The following is a 25,539-nucleotide window of genomic DNA, read 5'->3' on the forward strand; positions in this document are numbered from 1 at the left end:
GAATAGCTTATAAACTTTGACCAAGGAACCCATCAGGGAAGATAATATCACAAGCGATAGTCACAGATGTGGCTAGGATGCTACTAGCTGTATTCACAGCAGAAAGCACAAACCGATGGATGGATTGTATTTGTGTAGAAATGAAAAACTCCAGTGCAACAATAAAGTTATAAACAATGTTAAATATAAATAAAACATTGCAATATCAAAGAAGAAAGGTTAATAAATAATTTATAAAGAACTCAAAAGAAAACAAAATAGAAAAGAAGGTAAAAAGTATACAGGCAGCTCACTGGATAACTATATATAGCAAGAAGCAAGAAAAAATGCTCAATTGCTCTTAAAATGGTACTCAGAATTTCAGTATCATAACTCTCATCTATATTGAGATAAAATCTTCACCTACTGCATTGCGAATATAAAAAAGCAAATATAGGTTGGGGTTTGGGGGAAAAGAAGCCCTTGTGTAAGCTGTAGCTGAGAATATAAATTGGTTGTTGTCTTTCTGAAGAGTATTTCAGTTATTTGAAAGAGTATTTTGTTATCGCTGTGTAACAAAAAACTTATAAACCAAACAGCTTAAAAAGATATCCACAAATGTGTTATTGTCCCCACGGTTCCCCCAGTCTACTGGACTTAGTGGGTGGCTCTTCTGCTGAGCACGCTATTGGCTGGGGCTGCAGTCACCTCCGTGGCTTATCTGACCTGCGACATCCTAGGTAGTCTCCTTATGTGCTTGGCGCTGGTGCAGGCTGTGGACTGGGAGTATAGTCAGGCTCAACTAAGAATCCACGCGTGGCCTCTGCATGTAGCTTGACTCCTCACAGCAAAGTGAGAAGAGTTTGAAGAGACTGTTTCTCAAGAGCACACATTCCCAGAGGCAGGAAATAGAAGCTGATAGGCCAATTAAAAGCTACATGCATGGGCACAGTAGTACTTCTGCATTGGCCAGAGCAGTCATGGGCCCAGTCGTGGGTGCAGAGACTTAAACCTCACCTCTTGCTAAGGGAGGTGCACGTTCACATGGCAGAAGAGTGTATGTGGTGAGATAGTATTGTGATGGTTTCCAAAAAATCCAGTGTGCTGTGAAAGCTCGTTGGGCAGTATTTACGTAAATCCCTAATATCTGTATATCCTTTGTCTTCAGCAACTCTGCTTCTGGAATTTTATGTTAAATACAGTCATTGGTATTTCTAAAGTCTTTATCAGAGTGAGAATTTAAATTTTTTTAAACATCAAATTACAATTTATTTATTTATTTATTTTTTTGGTGGTACTGGGGTTCCTGGAAGCCCTTCGACCTCCAGCTACACTCCCACGGGCTATACTCCCAGACCTATTTTTATACTTTTTTATGTGGAAACAGGGTCTCTTAAGGCAGCGTGGCTGGCTTCGAACCTGCGTGATTCTCCTGTCTCTGCCTCCCAAGCGCGGGGATTACAAGCGTGCCCCACCACGCCTGGCTAGCCCTTTCTATTTTTTATTTTGAAACAGAATCTCAGCTGGGTATAGTGGCACATGCCTGTAATCTCTTTTCTTGAGAGGCTGAGATAGGAGGATCGCAGGTTTGAGAACAGCCTCAGCAAGTAGTGAGACTCTGTTTCCAAATAAATAAAATCAGGCTTGGGGTATAGCTCAAAGGTAGAAAGACTCTGAGTCAATCTCTAGTACCACAAAAAGAAAGAAAGAAGGAAGGAAGGAAAGAAAGAAAGAAAGAGAAGGAAGGAAGGAAGGAAGGAAGGAAGGAAGGAAGGAAGGAAGCCTTGCTAAATTGCTGAGGCTGATCCCCACTTGGAGGTGGGGATTTGAGAAGTAATTTAGATGAGAATGGGGTGGGTCCTCAAGATGAGATTAGTGTCCTTTAAGTAAGAGAGCTTCCTGTTCTCATTCTCTAGCCCTTTCTCCCTTGCCCAGTGTGGCAACACAAAGGTTCTAAGAGGCAGAGGACAGGAGGAGGATGTCAATTGCTGAACCTGAAGTATATGACACACCATTCCTCAGCCCTGCTCCTTGAGCCTCACAGAGCACCAGCAGGGGTGACGTAGCATAATATACAGAGAATCTGAAATCCACATGTGGAATAGACGCCTGTACTCCTGTTCACTGCAGCACTATCACAGGAGTCAAGTTACAGAATCAACCTAAATGCCCAACAAGGTATGAAACGATAAGGGGAATGTGATAGATACTATTCAGGCTTTGTGACAAGGCAAATGGGACTGGTGAATCAGACAGAGACAAATACCACATGCTCTCACTTCTTTTTTTTTGACATTTTATAAATTTTTATTTTATTTTTTTTAATTTTTATTGGTGCACTGTATTCATAGATCATAGTGGGATACAAAAAAAAAACTTTTGTAGACATACATGCACACATCGCCAGTCAACCCCCACCTGATCCCCACCCCATTCCCTCCCCATCCCTCCTTCCCATGCTTGGCTTAGTGGTTGACATCTAGTATTATAACATGCTCTCACTTCTATGTGGAATCACAAACAACTGAACTCACAGATGTAGAGAGTAGAATGATGATCACCGAGGCTGGGTGGGAAGGAAATGGGGCAGATAGGAGGAATAAGTCCAAAGAGAAAATTGAGGTCAATTGTACAGTATGCTGACTTTGGCTAATAATTAAGTACTATACCTTTCGATATCACTAAGAAAGTAAATCTCTTAATGTTCTCATCACAAAAAAGTTAAAGTATTTGAAGTGATGGGACATATTGGCTTAATTTCAGCATTCCACATGGCATTAAAAATTATAACACAACTTTGCACCCCATAAATATATATGATTATAAGTTGTCCAAGTAATAATAATAATAAAATAGATGCAAGGCTTATAGATTGTGGTCAGCAAAACAACTTTCAAATTAAATCTGGATCAAAGAACTTGCAACCAAAGAGGTGGGGCTCTACTACTAGCACCCCCATGTCAAAGCCCAGAGCTGACCTGCCAGAATGCAGGCCAGGAGCAGGCCCCTGGGCAGCCAGAGGCCCCTTAAACCTGGGGGTGTACATGGATTAGCAGGGGATCTTGTTGGAACACGCATGTTCATCAGGTTTGGGGTAGGGCCTGACATTCTGCTTTCTAACAGGTTCCCTGGTGCCGGTTCTGATCCAGTGATTTTTGCTTCTAGTAGTAAGGATGTTTCCAGCGGAGTAAATCAGAACCAAGAGTGTGTTGTGGGCCCTGGCCCAGGTGCTTGTTGAATGTAAACTTGGGGAGGGGGAGGAGGGGGAGAGAAGACAACAACTCAGTATTTGTCCAACCCGATGGCGCATAAAGCTCTTAGAAGCTTCGGAACATACCGATGTCCGTATTCCGTCCCTGAGATCTGCTGTGTGTGTGGCCTGGGAATCAGGAAGTTTTAAAGCTTCCTGATGATCCTAAGGGACAACCGAGACTGGAACCCACCGCCCTAGGAGGACGATGTTTCTTGGAAGTACTTGTTTATGGGCTGGGGCAAGAATTCTAAGAAATGTCCCTCTTGCGGCCCATGATGGTACTAGGGTGAGTTGAGAGTGGTGTCTGCTTGGGATTTAAGGTTAAAGGAGAGCATCAACTAAAACGCTCAATAGCTACGATGGATACTCTTTCAGTGTAATATTTTAAAACTCAAAATTAGCCAGACATGATGGCACATGCTTGTAATTTTAGTACTCGGGAGGGTGAAATAGAAGGATTGCATATTCACAGTCCTCTGCAACTTAGTAAAACCCTGTTTCAAAATAAATTAATAATAATTAATAATAATAATAATAATAATAATAATAATAAAAGTAGGGCTGGGGGTGTAGCTTGGAGGTAGAATGCACCTGATTTCAATCTCCAGTACCACACACCCCAAAAATAAAAAACTCAAAATTAGAGTCAATGATGAATATAAAAAATTTAAATAAGGATGATCTATAACAGTGTTGTTTGGGGTCATATTGGAGCTTTTGGTGACAAGGATAACTCTACTGCGGACCCTCGTACCACACCCCCGGCATTAACCATTCTGCGAACAGGAAGGCGGGGCTGCTCTCTCATTGCGTGAGCCCCCGCCCATCTCCAAACCACGTGGACCAGTGATGGGCACGTCCACCTTTACTAAGCCTCAGATAGTTCACCACCGGGTAACAGCAATCCTATAAATAAAGTAACCAAGATGATAAGGGGAATAAGAGCAGACATTTATTGAGTCCCGAGTGTTTTTACAAATAGTAATGTATTTAATCCTCACACTGGTCTTATGAGGTAGATACTGCCCTTTTACAGGTGGGAAAACTGAGGTACTGGAGTTTAACAGGCTTGCTGGAAACTACACAGCAAGTAGGAAGCTGAACCAGGAATTCAAACCCAATCATCCTGGCTCCAAAGCCCACACTCATATCCACCTGGCCAAAAATGTGCCCCCTATTTTATTACACAGTATGTCCAGCCATGGTCTCCGTAGGGTGCAGCAGAGCCATGCCATGTACCCACCCAGGGACGTTAATAAAACTACTCTGAAAAGACAACCCAGCAACCAAAGAATAATGGAATGACCAAACTGGTATAACGGAAACCCGCTGTCTTTATTACATTTCAGGATGGAAACGAAGGTCACCAAGAAGTCTCGAGTCCTAGAACCCGAGCATCCCTGTTCCGACGAGCTGAGGATGCCGGGCGTCATCGGATGGTGTACTTGTCCCACTTCTTCTCGGGGTCGTAGGGCTCCCAGCGGCTGGCGGGGAAGATGTGCTTGTTCTTCTCGTACCAGCTGCGCAGCACCACCTTGCCCGCGTGCGACTCGTCCTTCTCCATGGTGGCGTCGCTCAGCAGCCGCACGTCGTCGTGCACGTCGAAGTTGAAGAGTGGCCCGCTCTTGCCCCTGGCCTTGGTGATGATGAAGTCGTAGAAGGTGTGGTAGTGGGGCAGGATGAGGTCCTCCTTGATGTACATGAGCTGCTCCACGCCGGCCGAGCGCAGCTCGCGGAAGTCCTTGCGCAGGGCCTGCAGCGCCCTCTTGAGGAACTGCTGCACCGTGCTGCCCTTGCTCATGCGCACCGTGCGCCGGTGGCCCGAGCCGTCCCAGTAGCTGAAGGTGATCTCCATCTCCTCGCTCTTCACTTTCTCGCGCCTGGCCTCCCACTCTTTGCGCAGCTCCTCCCGGAGCCGGTTCTCCTCCTCCTCGCGGTCCCGATCCGGCAGGAAGCTCGTGTCCACGTCGGGATTCTTGCCCAGGTTCTTCTTGGGCTGGCCGCCCTCGGCCAGGCCGTGCTCGTCGTCGCCGTCGTCCGCGGCGAAGGACAGGTTGGAGATCTTGCGCTTGCGCTCGCGCCTGCGCTCCTTCTCCCGCAGCATCTCCAGCTGCAGGCGGCGCTCCTCCAGCTGCTCCTTCTTGGCCAGCTGCATCTCACGCTCCCTCAGCAGAGCCTCCTGTTTGGCCTTCATGTCGTTCAGAGTCACCAGCCCCACGGTGCTGGACTTGAGCTCGGCCTCCACCGCGTCGTAGTGAGCCGAGAACTTCTTGTCCACCTTGGACTTCATGATGGTCTCCTCGGCGATGCGCTGCTTCAGCTCCTGCATCTGCTCCCTCTGCTTCTCGCGCTTCTTGATCAGGTGCATGGCGCGGCCGGCCTCCCGCATGGTGCCCTTGTACTGCGCCATCCCTGCCGCTCAGCGCAGCCAGGGCTGCGGCCAGGCCAGATCCTTTCTCACCGCTCAGAGTTCCGGGGCTAATTCACGAATTCTGTGGTAAGGAGGAAAACAAAACACAAGCTGAGAAGGAACTGACACAACAGCTTTATGTATTATGGTCTAGATTGGCGACTTACAGTAGAAAATGTCTGCCGCCATGGATCTGCTCTGTCGCTGTGCTGACTTGGTAGGGTAACCACCTACCGACTGATACTGTCGAATACTGGAAACGCAGCTAGTGTCATCAAGGCTATGGGGGGCCGAGGGGGACAGGCTGGTGGTGATGGCATGACCCCTTTTGCAGCCGCCGACACTCATGCATCCTGCACAATCCCGGGTGTGTGGGGTCCCTGAGCCGTCCTGAGTGCGCGCACCTCTTGCAATAGCGGGTGCTCGAGAGCATCCTGCGCTTACGCATTGCGTATAGTTAGAGAACGCAGGTGCAAGGACTGAAAAATGTAACCGCAGGTGCAATGACTAAGCAAAGTGTAACACACATGTGCAGGTTCCGCTGACTTGGGCATGCCCAATTTTGTGCAGAACCTTATATAAGAAAGAGGTCTGCAAAATAAAATTGCAGTTTGCTGTCTGTTCTCCTGATGTCACCTCCGTGTTGTTTTTTTTTTTTTAACCCCCCGCTGGATAATCTCATTGCCTGCAAACCCAGCTGGCCCCCGATTGGGACCGTGGCAAAGGCATTGATTTTTTTCTTTACTTTAATTAATTTAATTAAAATAGCCACGTGGGACTATTGGGTAATGCTGGACTGCATTTTGGGAGCTGTACATGGAGAGGGTTGGTCTGTTAAGGGAGCAAACCCTTGCCTGTCCAGGTGCTGCTACCTGTCCAAAGGCCGGGTCAAGCACAGACACCAAAGAATCAGCACCAAGAGAGCTTTAGCCTCGGTTTGGGTGTATTGACCACGGGAAAACAGAGCGCTCCTGGTGGGAGAGACTGGTTCTGGAGGAAAAGCACCTATCTGCTCAGTTGAATGGCTCTCCTCCCTGTAGGCCCGCAGGACCAAAGCAAGCGAGGGGAGAAGAGTCTGGCATGCACCTGCCTAGCCGGTGGTGCTAGATTAGAGTTCCTTGCAGAGGTTGGTCTTAAACCTGGGATCTTAATGTCTCAGCCTCCCAAGTACTGGGATTACAGGCTTGTGCCACCACACCCGACTCAAAAATTTAAATGAGGTAGGGTCCCTAAATTTTATCTTCCCTCTTGCTGTTTTCTAGTATACACCCCTTTAATTTAATCACAGTATCCAAACACCATAACCAGGCCCCAGAATCAAAAGGTTTAGATTGCAATTCTTAGAAAAATATAACAAAATAAACAGAAAGAAGCAAATTTATTCAGTCTGACATCTTTATGCAAACTTTCCCCCAAGTTTCAAGATGGTCTTGGTTCTTAATGAAAAGTGCCCCACCAAACTAAAAACTACTGTTTTAAACTATTTTATTTTATTTTATTGCGGGTCTGGGGATGGATCCCAGGGGCATTCGACCTCCGAGCTACACCCCCTGCCCTATTTTTTATTCTTTACTTTGAAACCGGGTCTTACTGAGTTGCAGAGGGCCTCACTAAGTAGCTTAGGCTGTCCGCTAACCGCGATCCTCCTGTCTCAGCCTCCCGAATGCTGGGATTACAAGTGTGCGCTACCACGCCCGGGCTTAAACTATTTTAAAACAGGGCACCTGCACACCAAAAGGAGACATAGGGGCCACTCACCAGATTTCCTAACAAGAGCAAGGATTGCAAAAGAGGGGAGAGAGAACTGAAATCTGCTCCAATGGACAGGAAGTGCTGATTAAATACACACATTTTAATTTGAAAAGAATGTAACCTCCTTCAGGCTTAGCCACAAAGTAAAACAATATACAAACAGCAGCAACTTTTTAGAAAAATCTCATAAAACTGAAAATTTAAACTATTTTGACAGGAAAAAAGGACTCAATTTCCAATGCCAATGACAACAATACAATCCAACAAAGAACCCCTTGGCCATAATCAGTTTTCAACTTACCATCCACCAGCAGTGTGAATCTGTCTTAAACAATCCTTGGGAAGTTGAGACAGGAGGACCACAGGTTAAAGGCCCAGCCTCAGCAATTTAATGAGACTCTCAGCAACTTAGTGAGACCTTGTTTTTAAATAAAAAACAAAATAGGGCTAGGGGTGGAACTCAGAGGTAGAACACTCCTGGGTTCACTCCCCAGTACCAAGAAATAAAATAAAATAGGGTTGGGGGTATAACTCAGAGGTAGAAGGGAAAGTCCTGAGTTCAGTACCCAGTACCAAAACATAAAAAAAGTGGGGAAAGGAAAATATTATCCTTCAAGTGATACACAATACCATCCTCTCCAGAGTCAGCCTTGAAATGAGAGAGTTGATGGTGGGCCGGCCTTGCTCTTTCCGGTCGTCCTGGTTGGGCCTGGGTGTGTCCTGATTGCCTCCTCCCTCAAGAATCCCATCCATCACTGAATTCTGAACCATCAAAGCAGAGCCATAGACTCTCATATCAACTGGATGCCACAAAAGAGTTAGTGTTTGACCTCTACAGAATTCCATAACCAGACTGGAAGTCCTTCATAGGATATTTATTTACTAACTGATGGTACTGGGGTTTGAACCCAAGGCATTTTACCTCTGAGCTATCCTCCCCACCCCCCCAGCTCTTTTTCTTTTCTTTTTTAAAAATTTTTAGCAGGTCTGGGATGAAACTCAGGGGCATTCGACCTCCGAGCTGCACCCCCTGCTCTATTTTTTATTCTTTATTTTGAAACAGGGTCTCACTAAATTGCGAAGGGCCTCACCAAGTACCAGAGGCTGTCCACAAACCCGATCCTTCTTTCTCAGCCTCCCAAATGCTGGGATTACAAGTGAGCGCCACCACGTCCAGCTTTGTTTTAAGTAGGATGTTGAGAGTCTCTAAATGTTGCTGAGACTGTCCTTGAGCCTGCTATCCTCCTGTCTCAGCCTCTCAAGAACTGGGATTATGGGCATGTGACACTACACCCGGCTTCACAGGATATTTAAAGAGGGATACAAAGATGGTGTATTTCATGGTTTTGTAATGGAAACTTACAAATGCCTTGCAATATTTGCTGGTAGAAAGCCAATACGTCGCCGGGCGTGGTGGCCCACGCTTGTAATCCCCGCGCTTGGGAGGCTGAGACAGGAGGATCGCACAGGTTCGAAGCCAGCCTCAGCTACTAAGTGAGGCTCTCAGCAACTTAGTGAGACCCTGTTTCCAAATAAAAATATAAAATGGGTCCGGAGGTAGAAAGCCTCTGGGTTCCACCCCCAGTACCACCAAAAAAAAAAAAAAAAAAAAAGAAAAGCCAATACGTCAGCCTTCTGCAGAGTAGGGGGACAAAGCTCTCATGTATTCAGTGAGAGGGAAGTGCAAAAGATACCAGCTGGGCCAAGTGTGAACAAATAACCCATGACCTCTATATGTACTCCCTGGGGGGAAAGAATCCAGACTAAACAAAGGAGAAACGAAACCTAAGAGAAGCTGCCACCGATTTCAGAATAGATTCTGTACCATAAATGTCTCTAAGTTTTGTGAGATCGGATTTCTTTTCCTTCAGTTTGCATCAGAATATTACATGCATCATAAAAATGTTTAAAAGAAAGTAAAATAGCTTTGCATTCTTGGTTTAAAAGGAAAAGCAAAGCCAGGCACGGCGGCACATGTGGCACACAATTGTAATCCTAGTACTTGAGTACTTGGGAGGCTGAGACAGGGGGATTGCAGATTTGAGGACAGCCCCAGCAAGTAGTGAGACTTTCATGAACCTAGTGAAACCTTGTTTCAAAATTAAGAAATAAAAATAGTGGTGGGGTTGTAGCTCAGAGTAGGAAGAAGGCCCTCAATCCTCAGTAGTACAAAAAACAAGTATATACATAAGAAAAGCATACTAAAGCAATTCTCTTAACAAATAAAACAAAGGCAAGCAGTTCCTGATTCATTGCTCTCTTCCCTAGAGACACCCACTTTTAATCCATTCAGCTGTTTCTTCTGGTATTTACATTATTTTAAAGTAATACTTATATTACTATTTTTGTGATGAATAAATTTTAGATTTTATCTATTGACTTTTTATTATGATGAATGAAGATTTAATTTTTCCCTGTTGTAGACTGAAATGTCTGGCCAACTCAGGTGAAAGAGAGGCTATTGCAGAGGTTGTCAGTATGTAATCCAGATAAGAAAAATGCAAGAAAATAAATTATATACCAAATCTAATTGTGAATACAGTGACAGGTGAACAAACAACCATCCTAAGGCAATATTGTTCTCATCTACAAATAAATTTCTCATTATTAGCAGAGCTTTTGGTAGAATGTTGACCATCATGATCATTACCAAGAATAAATAGCAAATGCATTAGAAATAATAAATTTGGTTATCTATCTATTCCCCTAAGCATTCTCATTTTTTAAAAAATAATTATTGCTTCAGGTCTCTAATCTTTTATCTGCAAAAACACCTTACAGCTCGCTCTGTTTTAGAATTCAGGATTCAGGCTGAGTGACACCCCAGAGGTCCTGGGGGAATACCTACTGTCAATTACTCTCATATGTCTATAGGGAAACATAGTCGTTTTTTGTGTATCTAAAATTTTCTTCTACAATTTTGTTTTAAAAAACCTAAGTAAAATAATAGCAGGAATTGGAGATGTAGCTCAGTAGTGGAGTGCTACTCTACTATTACTCCACACAGAAGAATGATTGCAAATTGAATACCGTAGTTTGTACATAGAGGGCTAGAGAGAAGGGACAGGGAAAAAAGATTTATCTCAAAGATAGTTCAACAATACGATTTTTTGTTGTTGTTGTTGTTGTTGTTCTGGGGATTGAACTCAGGGCAATTCTACATCTGTGCTATACTCCCAACCCTTTTATTTTTATTTTGAAACAGAGTCTTGCTAAGTTGCTGAAGATCTTTCAAAGTTGATGAGGCTGGCCTCAAATATAGGCTCCTCCTATCCCCGCATCTCAAGAAACTCTAATCTTTATGAGTATAGTTTACTGCTGTGGCTGATATCTCAATGCTTGCAAGGGGACTGACTTATTTAATTTGGTAAAAGGTGTTTTTTGAGAAACCTATGGCCAATGCTATATTTAATAGTACTCTTTTATGTCTTATGATTTTCTCATAAACAATATTCTGAGAAGTTCCAGCCTGTACCTAAATGTCCACAGATGTTCCTGCATTCGCCATGGGGTTACGTCCTGATAAACCAATCAAAAATTGAAACTATCACAAGTTCAAAATGCATTCAGTCTCCCTAATCTACAGAGCATCCTAGCTGAGCCACACAGCACTCCGCAGCACATTGGTTGTTTCCCCTGGTGATGTGGAAATCACGGGGAGCTGTGGTTGCTGCCACTGCCCGGCCTAACAAGAGGGGATCCAACCACATACGAACCCAGGAAGATTCAAATTCGAAGTTTCATGTTCATTTTCTACCAAATGCCAATTGCTTTCATACATTGTAAAGTAAAAAATTAAACAGCGATTCGAAGTCAAGGTCTGTCTGCATATGCTAGGAGGTAAGCAAGTCCCATGGGCAGTGTGGGATGAAGGGCAGAGATGGTGAGACAATTCTGATTCTTTTCCCAAAGGTGGCGCATCCTTGGTTTTGAGATTACAAAGTCATCTGAATCACAACCTTTACTAGTATCACCAGAGAAAGGAAGGGACATGACAGCAAGCAGGGATCTCGTGCTTGCACAGAAAAAAATCTGAGAAAAGTACAGTCAGAGGTCTGCTGTGCTAGTCAGCTTTCGATTCTTAAGATTCCTAAAACAAATACTTGAGATAAAATCATTTATAAAGAGGAAAGGCTTACTTGGGGTTCACACTTTTGGAAGTTTCAGCCCATAACTCATTGTCCTCTTTGCCTTGAGTATGTGTGGTAGAGGAATCCAGTTCCTCTCATAGAGACCAGAGTCCTACCATCCCCTTTGAGGCCACACCCCCAGTTACATAAGACCTCCCACTAGGCCCCACCTCTTAAAGGCTCTACCACCTTCCAATAGCACTATGGGCTAGGGAAACCAGGCTTTAACCCATGAGACTTTGGGGAGCATTCTAGATCCAAACTGTGGCATTTGCCTAGAAAAGTAAATATTTTAAGCAAGTCAGGAAAGACTCCCCTCCCACTGTTCCACTGTTCCCTTAAAAGAGGAAGGGGAGGTGTCATTTTACATAGAGACAGGTACACATATGGCACGTTGGTACAATGCAACCTCACCCAGCCTAGTTGTTCCAGGACCTTTTCTTTATGAAAGTGAGGTGCATGTGCGCTTTTGGACTGGATTTCAGAAGCCAGAGCTAGGCCCGGTTTAGTTGCTGCTCGGATAGACAATTAAAAAATGTGCATGGAAGGCAACTTGGCACTGTGTCAAGCCCCTGCCATTGTCTTAGCTATCGTCCCCAATAAAAAATTACTGGTATCTAAAATACCGCCATGCTCTTCTTGCTTCACCTAAGGCTCAGATCCTAGGAAAGGGGCAACAGTGGGACTCATCTATTGCTTCAAAACTTTTTTTTTCAGCTCCTTCATAAGAGCAGTAGCTGTTGCTTTGCTAAGCTCTGACTGGGGCTCAATGATTATCACAGTTTAGACTTGGCAAACCAATGGTGAGCACAGGACAGAATATTATAACACAGCCCAACATGCCTAGGGTTTGCAGTAAGAAATCCTGTTTCTGGGGTTACTTTCTGGGATGGCCACTGTAGGGGGCTCATGGGTAATGATACTGGAAGAGTGAAGACTACCTTGAGATACCAACTTCTTAGCTCTTGAAGAGAATGGGGAATAACTGCTGAGGATTTAAATTTGACCTAAGAGTGTTCTAGAAAACATGTGAACCTAGCATTGACCTTGGCTGAGCAGATGAAAGACCAAGCAGTCTTGGGGAACCCAGAAGATAAAGCAAACCATAAGAGCGCTGGCTATTACTCTCTTAGGAAACCAAGGAATCCCATTTATGGTGTGAATATGTGCAGCAGATTATTTACGGTGTTTCTGACAGCATTGTGAACAACAGAGACGCAATGTCCTCTATCCCATGTGAGCTTGTTGTCTTAACTCTCAGCCATTTTTATAGAGGACTCCCTCACACTGTTACTGAGGAAAAACCTAAACAGACCCTCAAGCTTCACTTGCTCTTAGTTGACTTAAAATTGACTCTTAGCCCACTGTAATGTCCCATGTCTGAAATCCCAGTGCTTGGGAGGCTGAAACAGGAGAATCACAAATTTGAGGCCAGCCTCAGCAAGTTAGCTAGACCCTGTTTCAAAATAAAAAGGGCTGAGAGTATAGCTCAGAGGTAGAACGTCCCTGGATTCAATCCCATTATCCCCCCACACACAAAATTAACTAATTTTGGAGGTCATACTAAGAGCTTAGTCTCCCGCTAGTTTTCTATTTTTTATTTTTTTACTTTTTATTCTTAGTCCACCAATCGCTTTGCTCTAGATAACACCTCTGACATTTGGGTATAATGATAATGGTCACCTAAGTTACCATTTAGGGACCTGAAGGCCACTTTGGCTGAAAACACTGAGTCCTCTTGAACCTGCAGATGCCCATGGGTGACTGTTGCGGGATGAGAAGGGCCTTCATCTTGTGCCTGTCTCCTTTGCTACCTCAACTCTTGGGTCAGATTCTGCTCATCTCTGCAGGTAGATATGTTAAAAATTTGAGAAACATAGCTCTGGCAAAATTATTAACTGTAATACAGAGGAACTAGACTTAGATCTGCTTAGCCTCTCTCTTCTCCCCTCAAAGCTAAAGACACCTACAGCAGCCATGGCTGGAAACACCAGATCAGCAAAGGAGTAAAAAGAGCAGGCATCCATGTTTTGGGAAGATCTCTGCCGATTTCCAGAAAAGACATGAATATTCCCTCCTTCACTCTTCTCCTCTCGTATCTGTAGCCTCTCCTTCCTCCCCCCGAATCCCGTGGGGTTGCAAAGCTGCTTGTGAGCACAGCTTCTCATTTATTCTTTGGCCACCGAATAAAGCCTTTCTCTCTCCCCAACACTCATCCCTGGGATGTTGGTTTTTCCGTGGGATGAGGCTCCTGACCTGGGTTGGGCAAAGCCAGCCAGAGGGCCCCAGATGTCTGCCTGTGCTTCCCAGCTCAGAGAACTGCTACCCTGGATCAACCCAGATCTTTTGAAAAACTCACCCACACTTCAAGAATCATGGAAAAACAGCCCAGTTAATAATTTTCCCAGCGCTTTCATGGCCCTCCAGGAACCCTCCAGCCCCCGGGGACGTTTAGTCTCCTCCGTGGCCACTGCTGTGTATTTTACTTGTCACTGTTGGGATGTGTTCTTTGAGCAGACTGCAGACATGCGGGATGGTGCTCTGGTGATAGGATGGCTCAGGCAACATATAAATCGTGCAGTCCACGCTGAGACTTCCGGCCGGTCAGGCAGACCTCCCACCTTTTCCATTTTAAACCTCTTTGCAGACTTGTATTCTCTGTCTGGGCATCACTGCTTATGATAATGAATCAAATATCAGAAGAAACAACTTCCTGATATATATTCTTTTTTAAAAAATGTACTGGGAATTGAACTCAGGGAATTCTACCTCTCAGATACCCTCCCCTCTTTCTATCTTACTTTTACTTTGAATCTACTTGCTGAGGCTGTCCCTGAGCCTATGATCCTCCTGTCTCAGCCTCCCAAGTACAGAAATTTTATAGGCATGTGCTACCATGCCCAGGTAGCATATATTAACACCCATCTCTTTAATTTGGGGCTAGATAAGTAAAAAGATAGGAATTTTTTTCTTGAAATTTACCTTTAGTTACAATTTAAGATAGGCTTTTCCCCAAAGTCCTTTCTTCCCCAATTATTTTTAAGTGGGTATGCAGTGTAATATACTCTTTTTGGAAGTTATATAAGTTTTGACAAATACCTGTAGTTTCTGGCCAGGTAGAAACCATCCTCATCTTTCGCTTGATTCTCAGAGGAGCTGGCTGGGCACACGTAGTTGAATGTTCCCATTACTCATCCCAGTTGACAAGAGACTTGAAGCCCCCAGGGGGTCCTGATTTCCTGGGGACTAAAGGCAGGTGCTCGACTCAGCTCTGCTTTAAGGGTGGAGCAGGCACACAGCTGGAGTGAATGAGATCCGAGACACTGGCCATTTGTGTTCTGTGACCCAGAGCCCTGGCCATAAGGTGCGGTGTTACCAACACTGTGTGGTGCTACCACCATTCAGAAGAAACTCTTGGCCCGTTCCTGCCTTGCTAGTGCTGTCTCGGTTTATAATCTGAGGGAAGGGAGGGAAGGAGGATGCTTTATTGGGACTTTCAGTGCCCTCCTATGGAAATGTGCATGAAATCTCACTGAAGTCCTGCCAGGAAATACTCTTTGCCACATCTTTAAAACACTTTTAATTTAAATATAGTGACATTGACTATTTTTGTCGTATGCAGTTCTTTGAGTTTTAGCATAGATAAGACAACCTATGGTAGTTCTTTATCCATAGTTTTGTCATTCATGGTTTCCATTACATGCAGCCAACCACAGTTCAGAAAATATTCAGTAGAAAAGTACAGAAATGAACAGTTCATAATTATGAAATTAACAGTTCATAATTAACATAATTCATGATTTCTGAGTAGTGTGATACAATTTTATGCTGCGCTGCCCCATCCCACCCTGAATGTGAGTTACCCCTTAGTCCAGTGTATCAATGATGTATACATACCTGCCCGTTAATTACTCAGTATCCATTCACTGTGGCGATATCACAGTGCTTTTGTTCAAATAATTCTTATTTCACTTAATAATAGCCACAGAGTGCAAGAGTAGTGTTGCTGGCAATTTTATTACACTATACTGTTCTGCTTTTTCTTAGTTATTATTAATCTCCAACTATGCCTTATTTATAAATTAAGCTTTATAATGGGTATGTATAGGACAAACTATATAAGATATATTGAGTTTGATGCTGTCCACAGTTTCGGGCATCCAGTGTGTGTGGGGTTTGTCTTAGAATGTGTCTCCTGTGGATAAAGAGGGAGTGGCTGTCATCACTATAATCAGGAACAGAACAGTTTTGCCACCTCAGAAAATTCTCTGCACTATCTCTTTGTAGTCACACCCTCCTCTACTTCCGCCCCTGGCAACCACTGGTCTGCCGTCCATGCCAGTGTCTTTGCCTTTTCTAGAATTGCATTTAATAGAATCACACTCTGTAAGGTAAGAAAGTTTTGAGTCAGGGTTATTTCCCTAAGCAAAATGCTTTTGAGATTTATAATATTGTATGTACCAGTAATTCTTTCGTTTCTGTTGCAGAATAGTATCCCATTGTATGGAAGCACCATAATTTATATGCTAACCTATTGAAGACACTTGGGTTATTTTGGCTTTTTTGTTGAGTATGAATACAGAGCTACTATAAACATTCACATAAAAGGTAGAAGCTGGGCGTGGTGGTCCACGCCTAACCCTAGTACTGGAGAGGGTGAGACAGGAGCATCACAGGTGCGAGACCAGCCTCAGCAACTAAGCAAGACCCTGCTTCAAAATGAAAAGGGCAGGGGTGTAACTTAGAGGTAGAATTACCCTGGGTTCAATCCCCTGCTCAGAAAACAGACATGTTTTTGCTTCTCAACCTATAAATAGGATTGCTAGGTTATATGGTCTTAGTTTAATTTAATAAAATCTACCCATTTTCTACAGAGATGGAACCATTCTGCATTCTCAACAACTAGAGTTCCAGTTATTCTGAATTCTTTTTAGCACTTGGCTTTGTAATTTTTTACTTATTTTAAAACATTTTAGCTATTTTACTTAATGGGTATGCAGTGGCATCTCATTATGTTTTAAATTTGCATTTCACCAAGTGGCAAATGGTGTCGAATATCCTTTCATGTGCTTACTTGACATTAAGTATATCTTCTTTAGTAAAATATCTGTTTAAATTGTTTGCTCATTTTTAAAATGGGTGTTTCTTTTCTTACTATTGAGTTTTGAGAGTTTGTATTGCTTTCTGACTGCAAGTCCCTTATCAAACAAATGACAGATGATGATTTCTGCCAGTACCTCATTTCCCTTTTATTCTCTTGGTATCTTTTGCAGATGAGTATTTTAATTTTAATTTTGGTGGATTTCAATTTATTAGTTATATTCATGTGTGGATCACACTTTTAGCGTTTATAATCAAACCAAGGTCACAAATATTATCTCTTGTAATTTCCTCTAAAAGTTTTATAATTTTCAAGTTTCCATTTGGATTTGGGATCCATTCTAAGTTAATTCTTATACAAGATTTTAAGTTTAGCATTTTTTTTACTCTAATGTTTTTCTCAATATTGAACTTCCTTCAACACCGTTGGTTTTAAATAACCAATCTCACTCAGGTTTTTAAAAGACCAATTGGTACCTTCTCTCAATAATGTAAATCTATGTTGCAGACAGAGAATTTTACCCATGAGAACACTGATGTCAGAGAGCATCGAAAACAAATGGAAGAACCTAGCCAGGATGCTTCCCTCTGTCCTCCATTTCAATGCAGTCTTTTTGACACGGGTGGAGACACCCTTGCAGCATACTTGGTTCCTAGGGGTGTCCTGGTCAGGCCACCGGGGCAGCCCACCTCAGGGCTTCCTCAGGACACACACAGGGGGCCTTTCAGACACGAAGAAAGCCCTTTTCAGTCACACTGTTCATAAGGTAGGATAGTTTGAGAATCTATTATCTACAACCATAATTCTTCCTTCCTTCCTTCCTTCCTTCCTTCCTTCCTTCCTTCCTTCCTTCCTTCCTCTCTCTCCCTCTCCCTCTCCCTCTCCCTCTCCCTCTCCCTCTCCCTCTCCCTCTCCCTCTCCCTCTCCCTCTCCCTCTCCCTCTCCCTCTCCCTCTCCCTCTCCCTCTCCCTCTCCCTCTCCCTCTCCCTCTCTCTCTCTCTCTCTCTCTCTCTCTCTCTTCTTCTTCTTGGTTTTGGGAATTGAACCCAGAGATATCTTACCTCTAAGTGAAACACCTAGTCTCTTTTACTTGGGTTTCACTAAGTTACTCGGGGCTTCTCTAAATTGCTGAGGCTGGCCTCAAACCTGTGATCCTATCTCAGCCCCCCAAGTACTGGGATTTGGGGTGTGTGTCACCTCACCCACCTCAGCATGCTTTATTTATAATCAAAATGAACTAGCTGGGTTTTTTTTTTTTCTGAACCAGCAGAATTATCCACACTGGTCCCATGGGCTGAGATTGGGTCTCTGTGTCTAAGTGATGATGCATCTTGTCCTTCCTGGCAAAATTTACTGTGAGTGAGGTCAAGGATCCCGAGAGCCCAGTGTCAGGGGAAATATAAAGGGCGAAAGCTTTGGTCTTCATAACTGTCTGAGATCATCCATGAAACCACTGCCCACAACCACCATAGACACAGGGTTGATTGTTGCAATTGAATGTTGCCAGAGGGTCCTCAGGAAATTGGGTGTTCTGCAACGTTTTAATAATTTTCTATACCAGGGTTGCCAAGAGCAAGGAGCAGGGATCTAGAGGGCAGTCCCAGGCTGACTGGATAAGGAAGAATGGCTTAAAATCATCGCTAGACTCCAGTGGCCCCTTGCTACTGCTGTGGGTTTGACTTTTTCTGATCCAGGGCCTGGCATATTGTATATGTTCAGCATGAAAGAGTGAGTGAGTTAAATGTTGTACTGTTTGATTATATGACACCGAGACCCTATTATATTGGTAACATCAGATATGACAGTAAAGTGTTCAGTGGTGCATCCTCATTTTCGATTCTCTATTTAGAGAGAGGGTGTCAAAGTTCACTCTTTGCAAACCTCTGAGGTTCTGGAATCCTGTACTTGGAACCACAGCAATCAAAGATACGACGTGGCAGAGTGGAAATCCTGGTGCGCAAGGCCAAGAGGTCCCTGGTGTCAGGACAGGGTTCTCTTACTGGCACTAATGCACATTTGTAATGGGTTTATGGGGAATCGTGAAACTTTTCTAAGCTTCAATTTTGTTAGCTGCACAATTATACATGAAGACTTTCTGATTCTTTTGAGATGTGCAGGGCTAGGATCCAACCAAGAGAATGTTCTCATGACTCCTTTATTTTGACAAGATATAGATCTAGGGAGCCTAATGCTTATTTATTACGTGTGCAATTTGTAATTCTTCCTGTGCCTAGTTATCTAGAGATTCCAAACTCCAGTTTCTGGGGGTGGAGAGATGTCAGCTCAGCACAGGCATTAGCTCATAGGCTCATATCAGACTTTGATATCCACAACAGGGTTGACGTGTTATCAACTTATTCCAAGGGCAAGTCCAAAGGGCTAGAGAGGGATGGAAGTAAGTACCAGGAAGCCCTGCTGAGCATGGAGGGGCAGGGAAGGGCACTGGCCTTCTCAGCTAGAAACTGGCAAAGCGGCAGCAATGCCTCAAGGAACCAGCTCTGAGCACCTTTGCAGGAGCTTATGCTAGAAGAATGAACATAAGAAACTACCCACCTCTACCTTCTCTTCACCTGGGGCTCCCTGGGAAATTTCCCCCAGTGTCCTGGAGAGACATACCCGTAGCCCTTTTTACACATTTTCATTTTGAGACAGAGTTTTGCTAAATTGCCCAGATTAGCCTTGAACTTGGGATCTTTCTTTTTTAGCCTTTTGAGTAACTGGGATTATAGCTGTGTGCCACAATGCCTGGCCTGTTATTTACATTTTTTTGGTCAAATAATAGTTTTTGTATCTTTATGTAGCCAAATTTAATAGTCTTCTTTTTGATGTATTGTGATATGTATATATGTATGTATAATATATGTGATATATAATGTGTGTGATCACAATCTTTTTTGATGACTTTGATATATATATATATGATATATATATCATATATATGTGGTATATATATCACAATCCATGTGGCCACTATATATATATATATATATATATATATATATATATATATATATATTCTAAAACTAGTTCCATTTTATAGATTTTCAAATGCTTATTCCTTCTTGCATATATAGTTATTCTATTTGGGAGCTACTTCTAATCATACTGTGAGATAGGGATCTGAAAATAAGGTATTTAGTTCAAATAAAATCTTAGAAATGTTTCTTATCTTCTACGTATCATCAGTATTCTTGCTAATTAGTAGTAACAAAAATAATAAAAATGAACTATCTATAGTGACTTTCAAGTCACAAAGCCTGTTTATATACCCTATCCATTTTCCATCCCAGGTAAGAGAAAGCCTGACTCCAACTGGCTTCAATAAAATATTTAATGACTCACTTATCTGGGAAGATCAGAGGTCACAGAGGCTATGCAAGGGCTTGACTCAGCTCAGGAATCTCGCCTCCCTCCCTTCTGCTTGTCTTCAGGCTAACACTCCTTAGGGCCACAAGTTGGTCCTGGCAGTTTCCAAAGGCTGTGTGCTGTCTCCTTGGACTGCTCTCTCAGAGGAGCAAGAGAGCTTATTCCTAGATCTCCCAACTAATCCTTCCTTGATATTTCCAAACACTGTAGACAGGAAAATGTTAAATGGTCTCTTTAAGTCACTCAAGGCTTCCCCTGGAGCTGAGAGTGGAGAGGGTGAATAAACCAGGATGTAGTGTGAACAGGTGAACACACACACACACACACACACACACACACACACACACACACACACACACAATCACCCAGCACAAAGGAGAAAGGAAGCTGTTGATTAAGTCATCACATACCACACACATGGCCCTGTTTGACAGATATAAGAATCCTATGAATATAGGTGGTTATGAACTTAGAGATACTAAGGCTTTGAAGAAATGTGATTTGACTATGGTCACTCACCAAATAGGTGACATGGTTGCAGTCTAGACCTTATGAGAGAATTTAATCATAAGGCTTATAAAAAGGAAAGGTTTGAGTCTGTGTTAAGGCAGCACATCACAGCCCGGAAGCAGAGAAGGAAAGAGACCAGGACCCCACAATCCACTTCAAGGGCACGCCTCAGTGACCCAAGATGTCCCACTAAGACCCACCTCTTAAGGGTTCCACCACCTTCTAAAAGCACCAAAGTGAGAACAAATTCTTAACACATGGGTCTTTGGAGGACATTTCAGATCCAAATATAACACTACTTGATCCCAGAGGAACTTTGGAAAGCTCCCTGAGTCTCATAACCTTGGAGTAGGGAAAAAAGGGAAAGCATCTACCCAAGACCCCCGTCCCCAGGGGTCTGTAGATGCTCTCTAGGATGTTAACTACCCGACCCGAGTGAGTTCTCAGTGAGTTACTTCAGACACCCCTGCCAGACACTGCACCAGAGAAGCCAGGGATGGGGAGATAGAAAAGGCCTTCTCAACCTGAAGCTGCTGTCTAGAACTGCTCACTGAGGCAGGGACAGAATGAGATATGATCAGAGTACTTTAAGAGGGGGAAGAAGAGATACTCAATACATGATGGGAAAAAGAGGCACTCAATACATAGTGCATTGTAAGCTATCAATACCGAATTCAAGTTAAGTAATGCACATTTCAGCCCAAATTCCCATATTCCTAGTTCATATTTGATATTATGTGCCTGGATTATTACCACACCTCTTTAAAAGTCTTTCTAGTTTCTTTTCATTCAACTACTGTGATTTCCCTAAAATAAAATTAAAAATTTACTTTACTATAAGGGTTCATTTTTTGACATCATCTGCAGGATAGTATGCCAAACTCTTTATTTATTTACTTTTTTGGTACTAGAGATGGATCCCAGGGGCATCCTATCTCTGAGCTATACCCCCAGCCCTATTTATGCTTTATTTTGAAACAGGGTCTCACTAAGTTGTAAAGGGCCTCACTAAGTAGCTGAAGCTGTCAGCGAACCGTGATCCTCCTGTTTCAGCCTCCCAATTACAAGTGTGTACCACCAGGCCCAGCTCCAAACTCTTAACATTTTATATCCTTCACAATTGGTTTTACTATATTTTAAGAGCTGGACTTCTTTAATCTGCCCCACTGGTATCAAACCAGTCTAATTTCCTTACCTTTTGATGTATGGGCCAACATGATTCCTTTCTGATGCATCTGTTAATATTGTTGTAACCGACAGGGACAATATGCAAAACATTTACCAACTGCTGTGGTAGGCACTGACCAATCAGCATGGAGATTGTGTCCAAGTAACTGCCAACATGGGGTGGACCAGTTGACTCATCCCTGCTACCAGCCTCTGCTCCCCTCTACCTACTGAATGCCATTTCTCCCCAGAGTTTTTCTGGACTGGTCAGTCTTGCATATGTGGGTCTTGCCTTCTTTGAGATTAATTACTTCTTTGTGTGCAGAGTATATGAAAGTTGTTCATATGATAACGTGACAGTCTGAAACACTTGCAGTTTTTGACATCATTGTGTGTGTGTGTGTGTGTGTGTGTGTGTGTGGTGTAAGGGGGTGAACCAAGGGACATTCTACCTCTCAGTTATACTCCCTATTTTATTTTTTTATTTGGAAACAGGGGCTCACTATGTTGCTAAGGACCTCACTAAGTAGCTGAGGCTAGCTTTGAACCTGCAAACCTACTGTCTTAGCCTTCCAGGTACTGGGATTATAGGCATACATCACCATGCCTGGCTAGACCGTCTAGTTTTTTTCCATATGGTAACATTTTTGTGATGTTTTCTTAGAATAGAAAGATCTAATTTAGTCTTTTCCAAAAACATGGCTGATCAAAATTAACCTTTTATGATTGATATTTTAGAAAAAAATTTCAATTTCAAAAGTTCATGATTAAGCCAGGTGCAATGGCATTTGATTGTATTTCCAGCACTTGAGAGGTTGAGACAGGAGGATCAAAGGTTCACGGCCCGCCTCAGCTACTTAGGCACTTCACAGCTTAGTGACACCCTGTTTCAAAAATAAAGAACAACTTAGTAATACCCTGTTTCAAAAAATAAAGAACCTAGGGTACACCCCTGGGTTCCATCCCCAGTATCACAAAAAAAGTTCATGACTGATAATAACATAAAATTTCAGATTTTTTTTCTAACTGGAGAAAAAGATAAAGAATTTATTTTATTTTAACCTACTTTATTTTTGATGTTGAGGATTGAACCCAGAGGCATTCTACCTCAGAACTACACCCCCAGACATTTATTTATTTATTTATTTATTTATTTATTTATTTACTTACTTACTTATTTACTTATACCTGCAATCCTTCTGTCTCAGCTTCCCAAATATTGGGATTACAAGCATGTGCCACAATGCCCAGCTATGTTTTTTTTGAACAAGGTCTTGCTAAGTTGTTGAGGGCCCCACTAAAGTGCTGCGGTTGGCTTGAACCTGCAATCCTCTGTCTTAGCCTCCCAAATACTGGGATTATAGGCTTGTGCCACTGTGCCCAGTTAGAAAGCATTTATTCAAGAGTTCATATTCCCAGTGCAGATAGTTCTCCATTTTATTTCTTAGAATTTGTCAAATATGGGGAAAAACTCATGGAAACCTACTAAGAAATATAGTAGTCTCTTTCACATATGTGTAATAAAATTTCACATACATGGGTCGACATCTCATCCCCTTGAATCTACACAGACTGGTGACCTGAGTGAACCCCACAGAATGCAGCAAAGGTGATGCGGCTACTGCTTTGTTCTCTGGGATGCGCTTGTGGAGAACTGAGACACTCTGGAAGTCCAGCTGTGCCGCCGCTGTCCTCTGAGGAAGCTGAGCGGACTCAGTTTCTGCACTCACAGCCCCAGCCAAGAAGCCAGCCGACAGATCATCTCTAGATGTGTGACTGTGCCAACTTGGCTGGAATAAAGAATAGCCTTAAAAGTCCTGACAGAGCATTGTTGGGGGTGTGTCTGGGAGAGTGCTCCCGGAGGAGGTTAGAATGGAAGTTTGGTGAAGGAGTTGGGGAAGATGCTCCCTTACTGTGGTTGGCGCCATCCAATTGGCTGGGTCAGGAAGCATAAGTATGGAAGGCAAGTGATATCTCTCCCTGAGAGCTTGGATGTGTTCATTGCCTGCTGTGGACATCGGGATTCCAGGTTTGCTGGTCTTTGGGCCCCAGGGCTTAGGCCAGCAGCTCCCTCCCTCAGTACTCAGCTTTGAGCCTCAGGCAGAACGTGACACCATCCACTTCCCTGGTCCTGGGGCTTTAGAACTTGGATGGAGACATGCTATTGGCACCCCCAGGCTTCCAGCCTGCAGATGCCCTAGTCTGGGAATTTTCAGTAGCCGGAATCCTAGGAGCCAATTCTCCTAATTCCCTTCTCATCTATCTATATGCATATGCTGGTGGTTCTTTCTCTCTGGACAGCCCTGACAAATGCATAGCCCGTCTGTACGGTCACTCCTGGCAGAGTCTTCCCAGCAGAAGCCTTGGGCATCGTTGAACAAAGACAATCTGTGCCTTGTCCAAATTTCTGTCCTACCAAGTCTGTGAGTGTAATAAAATGGTTATATCGTGCCAGCAAGTTTTGGAACAGTATTACATGGTAGTAGTGACCAAAGCAATTAAGGGCAATAGTAACTATGATCCAGACACACCCCTGATACTTGTTGGGCCCCAGTGTTGAGTACATACAATGGTCTATAGATCATGTGTTTAAATACATAAAGTCTTTTGTGTGTGTGTGTGTGTGTGTGTGTGTGTGTGTGTGTGTGGTACTGGGGATCCTGGAAACCCTTCTACCTTTGGGCTACACTCCCAGACCTATTTTTATACTTTTTTTTAAATTTGGAAACAGGGTCTCTTAAGCCAGTGTGGCTGGCTTCGAACCTGCATGATCCTCTTGTCTCTGCCTCCCAAGCGCGGGGATTACAAGCGTGCGCCACCATGCCCGGCAAATACATAAAGTCTTTTTAAGTTAAACATGATAAATTACGCTAGTAAACTCTTAAATAACTGTCCTCTCTTCCTTCCTTTAAAACTATGTCTTTGTAATTACCTGGAAGGCTGGGTTTTGATATAGAATTCCCATCAAATGTTTGTTTTTTATTATATGCTGACTGTTATTTATGTATTTATTTGTTTGTTTATTTTTGTGTGTGGTACTGGGGGGTGGAACCCAGGGGCTTTTCTACCTCCAGACTATACTCCCAGACCTATTTTTATATTTTACTTGAAAACAGGGTCTCACTAAGTTGCTGAGAGCTTCACTAAGTAACTAAGGTTGGCTTCGAACCTGTGCATTTTTCCTGTCTCAGCATCCCAAGTGCTGAGATGACAAGCGTGCACCACCACACCTGGCTGTATGCTATTTATAATATACCAGATCCCGGAAAAGAGAGAAACCTGTAATACTTCTCAAATATACAGATCCATGAAAAAGAAAAGGCAAAACTACAGTCCTAGTTGGTCAATTACTTCAAATTTATCATGAAAACTAACTTTATGATGACCATTCTTTTAGATTTTTTCCGTGGAAACTTGCAAAAGCACCTGCCCATTCTGTATATCCCCTTATTAAAATAAGTACTATGGTGTAGTAATTTCTCAAAAAGATAAAAATAGAATTACCATGTATTCGGTTCTGGGTATATATCCCAAAGAACTGAAAGCAGGAACGCAAACATTTGTGCATCTATGTTTATAGCCGAGAGGTGGAAGCAGCCCAAGTGTCTGGCGATGGATGAATGAAGACAAATAAAATGCAATTCACACATAATGGTGTATTATTTAGATTTAAAAGGAAAGAAATGGATGAAATTTGAAGACATGCCAAGTGAAATAAGCCAGTCACAAAAGGGCAAATACTGTATGGTTTCACTTATATGAGATACCTAGGGTAGAAAAATTCATAGAAAAAATAAATAAAATAGTAGTTCCCAGGGGCTGGATGTAGAGTTATTGTTTGATAAATATACAGGTTCAGTTTGAGAAGATG

The 25,539-nt window shown here is 43.1% G+C and overlaps 1 protein-coding gene across 1 annotated transcript; it reads right to left on the reverse strand.

Moving 5' to 3' along the window:
* Positions 1-4,661: 4,661 nt before the first annotated feature.
* On the reverse strand, positions 4,662-5,642 carry FAM50B (family with sequence similarity 50 member B; the record flags this gene model as incomplete). The annotated part of the gene is made up of 1 exon (XM_080710815.1): positions 4,662-5,642. The coding sequence occupies one exon, from the start codon at positions 5,640-5,642 to the stop codon at positions 4,662-4,664; it is 981 nt and encodes a 326-aa protein (XP_080566941.1).
* Positions 5,643-25,539: the final 19,897 nt, after the last annotated feature.

Source organism: Muscardinus avellanarius, assembly GCF_963383645.1.
Source record: "Muscardinus avellanarius genome assembly, chromosome: 14".
Lineage (NCBI taxonomy): Eukaryota > Metazoa > Chordata > Mammalia > Rodentia > Gliridae > Muscardinus > Muscardinus avellanarius.